The sequence below is a fragment of the Lampetra fluviatilis genome, chromosome 21 (genome assembly GCF_964198595.1).
Source record: "Lampetra fluviatilis chromosome 21, kcLamFluv1.1, whole genome shotgun sequence".
NCBI classification, from domain to species: Eukaryota; Metazoa; Chordata; class Hyperoartia; order Petromyzontiformes; family Petromyzontidae; genus Lampetra; species Lampetra fluviatilis.
In genome coordinates this window covers 7,983,189-7,997,324 of record NC_136295.1, presented here as the reverse complement: position 1 = coordinate 7,997,324, position 14,136 = coordinate 7,983,189, and the positions used below count along the sequence as shown (strand labels likewise).

General features: G+C 45.8%; 1 protein-coding gene across 4 annotated transcripts in view; it reads left to right on the top strand.

Moving 5' to 3' along the window:
- Positions 1-14,136, top strand: part of LOC144938191 (solute carrier family 40 member 1-like) — a 32,237-nt gene that overhangs the window by 3,552 nt on the left and 14,549 nt on the right. The window contains exons 1-3 of one of the 4 annotated variants that reach the window (XM_078865991.1): positions 2,965-3,201; positions 5,060-5,147; positions 12,929-13,142. In XM_078865991.1, coding sequence (XP_078722117.1) covers positions 13,019-13,142 — 124 coding nt within the window. In that variant the 5' untranslated portion in view covers positions 2,965-3,201; positions 5,060-5,147; positions 12,929-13,018. Of the gene's footprint in view, positions 1-2,964; positions 3,202-5,059; positions 5,148-12,928; positions 13,143-14,136 lie in introns of those variants that run through there. The other 3 variants (XM_078865990.1, XM_078865989.1, XM_078865992.1) reach the window with 3 other exon arrangements.

Below are 14,136 nucleotides of genomic sequence, written 5' to 3'. Positions count from 1 at the left end.
TCAATTTTAACACACTTCTCAATGTGGTATCGACTGCAAACTTGGTATATTTATGTCATACTGATGACAATACTATATTCTATCATTTAAAAATAATAATTTTAAACCATCTTTTTTATATGTTATGTAAAGCCTTGGGTCTAATTGTCCACGCTCAACTGACGTTGGCTGTAAATCACCACGGCCCCTTACGTTCTGGCAAGCTTCGGGGCCACTTGATGGAGTCGTGGAGTTCTGCCATTACTAGTACGGTACATTTCATTAAAGCGTGTTTTTTAAATAAGTAGTTTTAATTACCAGCTAAGGTCCACTGTGTTATATGGCGCTTTTTCAGAAACGACCTGACTACCCACAAATGATAGCTCAACGAAGTGGCTTATCGTCGCGTGGAAATGTATAGCAGCCAAATACTCTTCAACGCGTGATGTTGATTCTTCTAAATGTGGTATTTGGAATGAAAAACCTGGATGACCTGGAGAAAAATCCACACCACCACCACCACGGGGAGAACACGCAAACTCCAAATATACAGCAGGCGTCACGGGGTCGGTATCGAAACCACGACCTCCTGCATACCCGGCGAGGTAGTTAACATCTCGCCATCGTGGAGCACCAAGCAGCTTGCAGGGAGAGAGACCCATATTTGAATTAGATAGGGAAGCTTGGTTACGATACAAGAGTTGATTTGGCCGGAACTGCCCTTTGCTCACCAATGAGGTGGCTCAGAAGCCTGCTTAGCTCACGAGATCGAGGATATTCCTGGGCAATTGAGTCTCATGCTACGGCTTAATTGTGGAACGCTAATAATAACCCTGTGGGTATCGTTACCCAGGCAACCATCGCCACGCTTCGTTGCAGAGGGCTTTACACTTGGCTAAATCAAGGTAAAGCCATCGCTATTGTATGTTTGCAACATGTAAAGTAGCTCGGAGGTGCATTCAACACTTGTTATGATGTTTAAACCTAAAACATTGCATCACCGTCTTCTATTAATATCGGGGTGAGTGGGCATATTTGAGACAACTAATTCCAGACCTGTGGTTCAAACAAAGATCTGTCCGATAATACTGTATTTCATTGTAAACTAAATAATGCAAAGACATAATTTTAGGCAGCAGGGAAGGATGAATTGGAATGTTTCTCCTACTACTACTTAGGCTTTTCGATGAGTTGTTCTGGTTGTTGAACCTTTTGATGTTTTACACTGTTAGTTCATAATCATGGTCTCGTGTAACTTGGGCAACTTGTATTGGTGCTGTGCTCTTGTGCCATTTACAGCCATGAGTTACTCGTGGAAATTCCACATTCCTATGGCAGGTGCGAGTAATATCCATCGGGTAACCAGTGGTAACTACTCATTTTAATAACGCACAGAAAGTAATGATGGGCCGAGTGAACGTCCAACCAGGATTTGAACTCGCCACCTTCGCATGCTGAGCCTGCCCTCCCGGTCTCTAAGTCATTTACAGTTTGCTACGGGGATAATTACTCAAATCAGAATTACTCGAGAGATTAACTAGCGTGATTGGAGTGTTACATTTCGGATAGTTGCGTTATACTGGTAGGAACCCACTGGTTCCACCAGCCCACAGGGGATTATTGTGTCCGTCCGTCGTGCAGGGAGGGGATGGGTGGGGAGGGTGGGGAGGGGAGGGGCTGGGTGGGGAGGGTGGGGCTGGGTGGGGAGGGGCTGGGTGGGCCGGGTGGGGAGGGGCTGGATGGGGAGGGTGGGGAGAGGCTGGGTGGGGAGAGTGGGGAGGGGCTGGATGGGGAGGGTGGGGAGAGGCTGGGTGGGGAGGGTGGGGAGGGGCTGGGTGGGGAGGGTGGGGGTGGGAGGGGTGGGGCTGGGTGGGGAGGGGCTGGTCACCCCGTGGTGCCCTTATAAAACTCAACGTTTAACCTACTCACGCCGGCTTGTGCCCGCCCTCACAGTCGGGCATATTTGTGGAATACACCACGCCGCCGTTGACCCTGGCCATTGACCGAGCAACCCAACGTTCCTACCAGCTCCCTCCGCAGGAATGTGTTAATGCGCAATTCAATTCATGGGCATTTAATTAATATGCCGAGTTGAAATGAAAACGTCTTATTGTAATTTGAACTCGCATACCAGGATTGTAGTTATGATTATTTCCTTGTTTAGATTTATTTCCATGAATGTCATTCATTCACAGGGTATTTTCGTTCATTTAAAAACACTGCCATGTGCAATAATACTGTTGTTTGCGTATGGTGGTGTAATGCATTTGCTATTTCATACTTCGTGAAGTAAACAAGCGGTTAATTGTGAAATGTGCCATGCAGTTGTTCTGCGTGAACACACAAACTTGCAATTTAACGTAAACGGCGATACTGTGGAACTCTGTTGAAAAATGCCCTGTTATCCAATGATTTTTGATCATCTTTTCATTGGCATTGTAAAAAATCGAGCATTTCATCGATGCACTACTGGGCATTGCATATATGTAGTGTTTTTATTTCACGCGGACAACTTATTTTTCTCCTTTGTCACTTTTTATTGAACAGAACTCCTCGCGTCCAACACCCCGTAACTCCGTCGCAACTCGCCCGCTTCGCTCATTCCGCTCTCTCCACTCCTAGCCTGTTCTCTCTCTCACTCTCCTAGACTCTCTACTGCTTGCCTGCTTTCTCTATCTCCTAGCTTCTCCACTGCTCGCCTCTCACTATACACTCTGCTAGCTTCTCCACTGCTAGCCTTCCACTATACCCTCTGCTAGCCTCTCTACTGCTAGCCTCTCTACTGCTAGCCTCTCTACTGCTAGCCTCTCTACTGCTAGCCTCTCTACCGCTAGCCTCTCTACCGCTAGCCTCTCTACCGCTAGCCTCTCTACCGCTAGCCTCTCTACCGCTAGCCTCTCTACCGCTAGCCTCTCTACCGCTAGCCTGTCTACTGCTCGCCTCTACTGCTAGCCTCTCTACTGCTAGCCTGTCTGCCCTCGCCTCTCCAACCTCGCCCTTGCCTCCAGTGGGGGATCAGCCATCACCGCTGGAGAGGAAGAGGTGTGGAGCGCGGGCCCCGGACCTCTCTCGTCTCTCCTCTTCTCTTCACTCCGACCAACTTAACTCCACTGCCTCACCCGTTCCGTGTTTATCCTCCTCATTAAACGCCCGAATTAAGCTGGCGTCCTCCTCCCGCACATGGCGCGTCCGCTGCTATCGCCTCAATCTGCAGACTCCGAGGTGCCTACTCCGCGCCTGCATTTGCAGCCAACCAATCACGGCTCTGCATCTTAATTGGCCCTGTCTCTCTCGCTAGCAGAGGTCGCAATCGGGTACCCGATACCCGTACCCTACCCAATACCCGGCTGGGTACGGGTACCCGTTTGCAACCCTGGTGCGGCTGGGTACAGGTACGTGTAGGCCGTGAGTCACTGGTGAGTCACCGTTTGTCACTAATTTCCCAACGTCTCGTCTCTTCTCACAATTCAAGTTCCTAGAATGAACCCACCAGCGCCTGCAACATGGCTTCATCCCAGAGGTCGCAATCGGGTACCCGATACCCGTACCCTACCCGATACCCGGCCGGGTACAGGTAGCCAGGTATCGGGTAGGGTACGGGTACCCGTTTGCGACCCTGGTGCGGCCGGGTACGGGTACGGGTAAGGAATCAAAACCCGTTTGCGACCTCTGCTCGCTAGCGTTGCTTTCTCCCACAGCTCCTGTTCGCCCTGATGTGACCTCACTGTCCGCGGCTCACACGTGCATGCACACTGTTTGCAAGACCCCACGCGCGTTACTCGACTACGTATATAAACGAACACCAATGTCAGAGGTTGACCATGTGCCTAGACAGACTGGTGGTGCTCAGGATTACACACACACACTGCAGCAGGTACACTTTTTTAAGACGGAGTGGACACTCACCGACCCCTCCTGTAGCCTGTAACAGGTTGTTGGGACAAGCGCTGTTATCGACCACCTGTGAAGGCCGGCACGGCACACGAGGGGGTGGGTGGCCAGCGCCACGCACGGCCGCCTTTGTCTCCCCAGGGGCGATGTTTACACACCGCACCAGATACTAATTTGAGGCTGAGTCGACCTAGTGGAGGCCCAGGACCGGTTCAGACAATCGTCCCTGGTGTTCGCCATGAGCGGGAATCGAACTCGGGTCGCCGGGGCCTCCGGTCTTCACCTTTAGAATCCACTTGCGTTTCGAGAATTTTGCTGCAATAAATGACCACGTGACAATACACTTCGTCGGGCTATCATTTGTGGCCCAGGTCGCTTCTGAAAAAGAGAGCTGCTATAAGCTCAGTAGGTCTTACCTGGTCAAAAAAAGAATAATCGTACATCGCGCTAACCACTGCGCCACCGCTCCCCATTACACTCGTCAAAGGAGCCTGGACCGCGTTGTTTCCCCCACCTGCAGGCGGTAATAAAGCGAACTGCAACATTTGGAAAATGTAAGAGGGTCGGGGACCCCGATGCGCACTTTGGCACCAGTCGGCGCCAGTCAGCGCTAGTTGAAACTGTTGTTTGTGTATTGTTTGTGTGTGTGGGTGCACCTATGTGGGGAGCGGTGGTGAAGCGGTTAGCGCACTGCGCTGCGAACCTGGCCACCCGAGTTCGATCCCTGCTCACGGCCAACACCGGTGACGATTGTCTGAACCGGTCCTGGGGCTTCCCCTAGGTCGACTCAGCCTCAAATGAGTGTGTAAACGTCGCAACTGGGGAGACAAAGGCGGCCGGGCGTGGTGCTGGCCAACCACCCCCTCGTGTGCCGTCCCATGCCCAACCTCAACACCCCACGAGTGCACACCAACAACAACCAAAACACACGCAATGTTCACGTTGTGCGGCCTCAAAACTGCGTATGTTGGATAGCGCCCTGCCGTGGTTGCACCATTGACTGCTGTGCAAGTGAAATGTGAGCCGCTTGCCATAGGTTGAAAGCACCCCCACCCCCTCCCCGTCGGCTTCAGGGCATCATCACCTGAACACGAGGGGTGGCGGCCGAGGAGACTTAAATGCTTTGCGTTTTTTTTTTATCCTCCTCCACACCCTCAACCCGCGTCTCCACACCTCACTTGCTCTGCAGGAATCGCAAATGCCACGACGCGCACAGAGCTCGCCAATCACCGCTTGGTCAGTAACGACAGGAGGAGGAGGACGACGAAACTTGTCAGGTGAGCCACGATCAGGAGCAGAATGTGTATTTATACTGGGTGAATCCGATCAGAAGCAGAATATGTATTTATACTGGGTGAATCCGATCTGAAGCAGAATATGTATTTATACTGGGTGAATCCGATCAGAAGCAGAATGTGTATTTATACTGGGTGAATCCGATCAGGAGCAGAATGTGTATTTATACTGGGTGAATCCGATCAGAAGCAGAATGTGTATTTATACTGGGTGAATCCGATCAGGAGCAGAATGTGTATTTATACTGGGTGAATCCGATCAGAAGCAGAATATGTATTTATACTGGGTGAATCCGATCAGAAGCAGAATGTGTATTTATACTGGGTGAATCCGATCAGAAGCAGAATGTGTATTTATACTGGGTGAATCCGATCTGAAGCAGAATATGTATTTATACTGGGTGAATCCGATCAGAAGCAGAATATGTATTTATACTGGGTGAATCCGATCAGAAGCAGAATGTGTATTTATACTGGGTGAATCCGATCTGAAGCAGAATATGTATTTATACTGGGTGAATCCGATCAGAAGCAGAATGTGTATTTATACTGGGTGAATCCGATCAGAAGCAGAATATGTATTTATACTGGGTGAATCCGATCAGAAGCAGAATATGTATTTATACTGGGTGAATCCGATCAGAAGCAGAATATGTATTTATACTGGGTGAATCCGATCAGAAGCAGAATATGTATTTATACTGGGTGAATCCGATCTGAAGCAGAATATGTATTTATACTGGGTGAATCCGATCTGAAGCAGAATATGTATTTATACTGGGTGAATCCGATCAGAAGCAGAATGTGTATTTATACTGGGTGAATCCGATCTGAAGCAGAATATGTATTTATACTGGGTGAATCCGATCAGAAGCAGAATGTGTATTTATACTGGGTGAATCCGATCAGAAGCAGAATGTGTATTTATACTGGGTGAATCCGATCAGAAGCAGAATGTGTATTTATACTGGGTGAATCCGATCTGAAGCAGAATATGTATTTATACTGGGTGAATCCGATCAGAAGCAGAATATGTATTTATACTGGGTGAATCCGATCAGAAGCAGAATGTGTATTTATACTGGGTGAATCCGATCTGAAGCAGAATATGTATTTATACTGGGTGAATCCGATCAGAAGCAGAATGTGTATTTATACTGGGTGAATCCGATCAGAAGCAGAATATGTATTTATACTGGGTGAATCCGATCAGAAGCAGAATATGTATTTATACTGGGTGAATCCGATCAGAAGCAGAATATGTATTTATACTGGGTGAATCCGATCAGAAGCAGAATATGTATTTATACTGGGTGAATCCGATCAGGAGCAGAATATGTATTTATACTGGGTGAATCCGATCAGAAGCAGAATATGTATTTATACTGGGTGAATCCGATCAGAAGCAGAATATGTATTTATACTGGGTGAATCCGATCTGAAGCAGAATATGTATTTATACTGGGTGAATCCGATCTGAAGCAGAATATGTATTTATACTGGGTGAATCCGATCAGAAGCAGAATGTGTATTTATACTGGGTGAATCCGATCTGAAGCAGAATATGTATTTATACTGGGTGAATCCGATCAGAAGCAGAATGTGTATTTATACTGGGTGAATCCGATCAGAAGCAGAATATGTATTTATACTGGGTGAATCCGATCAGAAGCAGAATGTGTATTTATACTGGGTGAATCCGATCTGAAGCAGAATATGTATTTATACTGGGTGAATCCGATCAGAAGCAGAATGTGTATTTATACTGGGTGAATCCGATCAGAAGCAGAATATGTATTTGTACTGGGTGAATCCGATCAGAAGCAGAATATGTATTTATACTGGGTGAATCCGATCTGAAGCAGAATATGTATTTATACTGGGTTAATCCGATCTGAAGCAGAATATGTATTTATACTGGGTGAATCCGATCAGAAGCAGAATGTGTATTTATACTGGGTGAATCCGATCTGAAGCAGAATATGTATTTATACTGGGTGAATCCGATCAGAAGCAGAATGTGTATTTATACTGGGTGAATCCGATCAGAAGCAGAATATGTATTTATACTGGGTGAATCCGATCAGAAGCAGAATGTGTATTTATACTGGGTGAATCCGATCTGAAGCAGAATATGTATTTATACTGGGTGAATCCGATCAGAAGCAGAATGTGTATTTATACTGGGTGAATCCGATCAGAAGCAGAATATGTATTTGTACTGGGTGAATCCGATCAGAAGCAGAATATGTATTTATACTGGGTGAATCCGATCTGAAGCAGAATATGTATTTATACTGGGTGAATCCGATCAGAAGCAGAATGTGTATTTATACTGGGTGAATCCGATCAGGAGCAGAATATGTATTTATACTGGGTGAATCCGATCTGAAGCAGAATATGTATTTATACTGGGTGAATCCGATCAGAAGCAGAATGTGTATTTATACTGGGTGAATCCGATCAGAAGCAGAATATGTATTTGTACTGGGTGAATCCGATCAGAAGCAGAATATGTATTTATACTGGGTGAATCCGATCTGAAGCAGAATATGTATTTATACTGGGTGAATCCGATCAGAAGCAGAATGTGTATTTATACTGGGTGAATCCGATCAGGAGCAGAATATGTATTTATACTGGGTGAATCCGATCTGAAGCAGAATGTGTATTTATACTGGGTGAATCCGATCAGAAGCAGAATGTGTATTTATACTGGGTGAATCCGATCAGAAGCAGAATATGTATTTATACTGGGTGAATCCGATCAGAAGCAGAATATGTATTTATACTGGGTGAATCCGATCAGAAGCAGAATATGTATTTATACTGGGTGAATCCGATCTGAAGCAGAATATGTATTTATACTGGGTGAATCCGATCAGAAGCAGAATGTGTATTTATACTGGGTGAATCCGATCAGAAGCAGAATGTGTATTTATACTGGGTGAATCCGATCAGGAGCAGAATATGTATTTATACTGGGTGAATCCGATCAGGAGCAGAATATGTATTTATACTGGGTGAATCCGATCTGAAGCAGAATATGTATTTATACTGGGTGAATCCGATCAGGAGCAGAATGTGTATTTATACTGGGTGAATCCGATCAGGAGCAGAATATGTATTTATACTGGGTGAATCCGATCTGAAGCAGAATGTGTATTTATACTGGGTGAATCCGATCAGAAGCAGAATATGTATTTATACTGGGTGAATCCGATCTGAAGCAGAATGTGTATTTATACTGGGTGAATCCGATCAGAAGCAGAATGTGTATTTATACTGGGTGAATCCGATCAGAAGCAGAATGTGTATTTATACTGGGTGAATCCGATCAGAAGCAGAATATGTATTTATACTGGGTGAATCCGATCAGGAGCAGAATATGTATTTATACTGGGTGAATCCGATCTGAAGCAGAATGTGTATTTATACTGGGTGAATCCGATCAGAAGCAGAATATGTATTTATACTGGGTGAATCCGATCAGGAGCAGAATATGTATTTATACTGGGTGAATCCGATCTGAAGCAGAATGTGTATTTATACTGGGTGAATCCGATCAGAAGCAGAATGTGTATTTATACTGGGTGAATCCGATCAGAAGCAGAATATGTATTTATACTGGGTGAATCCGATCAGAAGCAGAATATGTATTTATACTGGGTGAATCCGATCTGAAGCAGAATATGTATTTATACTGGGTGAATCCAATCAGAAGCAGAATATGTATTTATACTGGGTGAATCCAATCAGGAGCAGAATATGTATTTATACTGGGTGAATCCGATCAGAAGCAGAATGTGTATTTATACTGGGTGAATCCGATGGGAGCCAGGATCATAAGCAAAATATGTATTTATACTGGGTGAATCCGATCAGAAGCAGAATATGTATACTGGGTGAATCCGATGGGAGCCAGGATCAGAAGCAGAATATGTATTTATACTGGATGAATTCGATGAGCTATAAAGCTCTTTCGCAGATGTCCAGTAGGGGCAGGTTGCAGAGCTTAACGACAGCAAACAATACAAAAAGTACTGTCTAGGAAAGGTAAACAAATTACTTGAAAATAAACAAATACAATACAACTTTTTATCTCACCACATAAATAGTCAGGACACGTGCGCGTCTGTTTGACGATTGATTGTTGGGGCTCGTGATTATTTGTGCGTCATGTCGCATGTGTAAGAAGATGCATTGACGTGAAGAAAGGTCATTGCCTGAAACATTGCCCATTGTGCTTTTGCTTTCAATGCCCAACAGTGCTATTGCCGAATGTGTTGAGTTTATTTGTGCGTGCGTAAGAACAGTAGATTTGTAAACTGGCATATATATATACAAATCTGTTGAACTCATCGAATATAACTCGCAAATGGCTTGCGTAGCGTTTGTGCGTGATAATAATTAAATGAATTCATTCATGACTCGAAATGTTACGTATAAAATAGCTCAAGGCGTAACGATGCATGCACGACATTTCCAGATGAACGTCGATTCTTAACGCTCGTGACACCTGCATCGAATCATGCGCGTGTGATGTTTTTTTTTAAGCTTTGTAATTAGAACAGTTACCGTATTGTGTGATGTGGGCTTCACGTGGTAGCCACCTGTAGCCACTAGAGGTGCAATATTCTCTGCAGCGTAATAGCAAAACGACAGCACCGTGCCGTCTAGTTATCCCTCGTGATACGGTCTGTTCTCTTATAACGCGGTAGCTGCATTCCTGAAGAACACCGCGTTAAGGGGAAAATTTCTTCATTATGAACAATATATAATAAGGGGTAAAGCACAGTTCGTGATAAACGCGTGAGATGCCTACGCAGGCCGGACAAAGATTGAGGCGCGTGGGTAGCATCCAGCAGCATCCAAATGCCTTGCGTGATGCTACGCAGAGGCGGCAGTACAACCGCTTATTGCTACGCGCGCAAAGTAATTCTGTTCACTCGATCGCGTTAAGAGGGCCCCCCCGTTGATGAATTATGGTGAAACGCCTCTACGTAACATGAGCGACTCACAGGGTATGCAGCTTAGCAGGAGTGCACGCTCATAGGACTCTGCTGTGCAGCACCACAGCAGTTAATAGTGCACAACAATGGATTGTTGTGCACTATTACACAACAATCCAGGCGAGAAGCAGTTGCATCTTAAATGCAACTGCTCCTCAAGACGCTTTACACAAAGTCGAGGGAATACATTCGTAAAGCTTGTGGTTGTTTGAGGCGGATCAACAACGGTAGAGAGCGGAGAGATGGCAACAGCGTTGAGGGCACAGCGGCAACCACGCAAGGGGCCCCAGGGGCTTCCCATAACTCCGAGGGCAGCCTCAGGGTGAAGGCGGCAGGGCCGCCAGCCTATCAAGCGCAATGCCATTGCGGTAAATCCCAAAACATCCAACGCATTTCCGACGATCGCACCATCCCTACGCACACCCTGGCGGTATTGCTGCAATCAGTAGAGTCTGCCGCCTTGGATTGGTTGAGCGCCCCGTAATGTTCAACTATGACATCTATCCATAATGGTTTTTTTGGGGGTTAGATCGCGTAAATATATAAATGTGTCGTTAAACCCGCCACCACCCGACACAGCCAACTAGTAAGGGTTGTCACGTAAACAGAACGTGCCAATTCGTCACTCGTACAGCACACCGGTGTGTTGGAGAGCCAAGCCACAAATATTGCTGTCGCCTGATGAAGCTAGTTGTAATAGACTGGCGAAACGTCGTACTCGGTTTGTAAATGTTGTGGCTTGGCTCTCCAACACACCGGTTAGTGCTGTACTAGTGACGAATTGGCCACGTTCTGTTTACATGACAACCCTTACTAGTTGGCTGTATCGAGTGGTGGCGGGTTTAATGACAGATTTATATATTTACGCGATCTAACCCAAAGAAAACCTGTATTATGGATGATATTGGTCGCGACAGCCGAGTATGAGATCTATAAAAACTGTTGCTTTCCACCGCCCCCTTCCCCCTGCATGCCGTGCGAAAGAAGATCTGCACAATGTCCATCCTACAAATTTCCTTAGGTTTTTTCGGTAAATCCACGTAGGTAAAAAATAAAATAAAATAAATTAAAATGAATTTGTTTTCATTTTAATTTAATTTATTTTTTACCTACGTGATGAATTTGTTTTCATTTAAATTTATTTTATTTTTTACCTACGTGACTTTACCGAAAAAAACAAAGAATATGGATCCTTGCAGTCACGATAACTTCAAATCTAGAACTACAAATTTTCGATGTGTATTTTGTGGAGGGAATGGTGTAATGGATACACACTGGTCTCAAATCAATCTTCCTACGCGGCAGTTGAAACAATGGTGCAAGTTGCTTGAATCCATGCCCTCTGCCTCCGTTTCGCCAAGCAGCGTTAATGGGTATACCCACGGTCAGTTGATCGGCAGGTCGTGTGCGGTGGGGTAAAATGTGGGTACCCCCCCCCCCCCCACCTCTTTCAAGAAGACTGGTAGCAAAACTACACAAACCATCTCCTGAAGCCCTCTCTCGTCTTGGCTAACAGACCTCAACGTTGGCACTTTAGCGTAGAAGAGTAGGCCAATTACTCTCCAGAGGGGCTCTCTAGAGCCCTTCTGCCAGCAGTGGTGTGAGCGAGCAATTGCAAGGCTGCACCTTTACCCTCTTTACCGTGTTGTTTGTGTTCAGTGTTGGTAACCAACACTTTGGCAATGCCCTGCGTTTTGCGGCTCTTTCTAGACAGTCTACATACACTTGTTTATTTAAGAAAAAAATCAGGTTTCAATCCAAAATTGGTCAAAAGCCACGAATGAAAATCGGCTGAAATATTTGTGTGGTGATTATTTTGGAAGCTTGTGGTGCAGGTATTTTGAGTGCAAAATAACCCCATTGTAAACCCGGCACTTGGGTTGCAAGTGCAAGCTGAAAACGATCCTGGTATGAACATCTTACACATCACCGCGGTAAATTATACACTCTGAATATATAGTTAGGTATGTGTGCGACTCAATAAATTGCCATGATTCTGCATCATGTTTTGACCCAAAAATATGTATTTTTTGGCTCGTTTGTACCGTCTCACTTGTATTGTGTCGCGTATGTTCTTTCCTTCTGTCACTTTCTACAGGGCGGGTTTCCACGTTGTGGTCATCAAATGGCAATTGTGTACTGCACGTTTATACTCCCACACAGATATGCTGCTTTGCCTTCACCAAACCACACAGACACAACTTGCACATCCTAGGGAAGCACTCATCCAGCCACGGTGGTGTGATGTTGACTACTTCACCTGGTATGCAGGAGGTCATGGGATCGATCCCAACCTTGACGCCTGTATTTTTGGAGTTTGCATGTTCTCCCCGTGGTCGTGCAGATTTTTCTCCGGGTCATCCGGTTTTTCCCACCACAATTAGAATCAACATGTTTTTAGAGCATTTGGCTGCTATATATTTTCACGTGATAAGCCACTTGCGTTGAGCTATCATTTGTGGCCAGGTCGCTTATGAAAAAGAGCTACATAGCTCAGTGGGCCTTACATGGTAAAATAAAAAAAGTTAAAACAGTTAATACTTAATGGATTAAAGGTCTATACAAGCACTTTAGCTTCATGAATCGTTGAAGTGTTTCACTACCAAATGGTCAGAGAGAGCGCGCACCTGTGGCGTGTGTGCATTACGTGTGCACGCCTGTTGAACCTTCGCCTAAAAACACCCACAACCGAGGTGTTGTTTACAGTCGATGTGCGCTCGCGTTACCGATCGCCGGCGCCTGTCGCCACAGTGATGCGTTCTACCCCGTTCATTCACCGCGACGACAGCTGTGTTGTGAGCCGAGCCACCAAAGCGGAAAACCCAACGAGGACGAGCGAGGATGGACGACGCCGAGGCCGCCAATGCCGACAAAGAACCGGATCGCGATGGGATGGCAGATGCTGAACCGGATCGCGATGGGATGGCAGATGCCGAGGCTTCCCCGCCCAAGAAAAACCGATGCGGTATCGACTTCATGATGTGGCGCTCATTTTTATTGTTTTTGGTCAATTCGCCACACAATGCTGGAATGCCAAAGGCGGCATGAGCCTGGTTTGGTATGGAACGGTTTTCACTCTCGAATATCCGTGGGTAGCAGATAAAAAAAAAATTGGATTGGACATTAACCGTGCTTGCGCAAAAAGAAAGTCTTTGCGCGCGTTGGTTTAATTACTGGCTGCTCCTCAATCGTCGAGAGTCAGCGACTAGTTGCCCACGTGACCGCAAACGCGTCGGCGGGTCACTGGACTGCTTTACAAACCCGCAAAAACAGACTCGTGCGTTCAACCGTCTTCTCCCCCGTTCTGTATAGGTAATCAATTAGGTACGTGTTCATAGCCTAATCTTTACACGCTTTGCTTTATCCATGTCTTATCTGAACCACCCTTCCACTACCCCGGATAATCGAGAGTTTACTGGATTTGTGATGTGGGGTTTACCCCTGAATGTGCCCAATCCCGGGCGATTTCAAAGGCCAAGTAGAGTTGAGCCTGGTTAGTATCAGAATTTTTTATTGATACTGGAGGGATTTGATGAGCTATAAAGCTCTTTTTCACAGATGTCCAGTAGTTTTTATTGGATCATTAAAAAAAACTTTTAAACTATTTAACATTTTCCAGAAGTCACCTGGTCACAAATGGCTTATCACGTGGAAATTTATAGCAACCAAAGACTCAATAAGCATGTCGATTCTAAATGTGGAGGGAAAAACCGGAGGACCCAGAGACAAATCCACGTGACCACGGGGAGAGATGCAAACTCTAAATATACAGCGAGTGTCAGGGTCGAGATCGAACCCACAACCTCCTGCATACCAGGCGAGGTAGTTAACATCTCACCCCGCCACCATGACGCCTGTGGCCAGGCCACTTCTGAATCATGAACTGGGCTTGCCAGGCGTTGTACGCAGTGCGGTGGCCAGGGAGATGGGAGTACAGGAACAGGTTTATTCCAAAGATG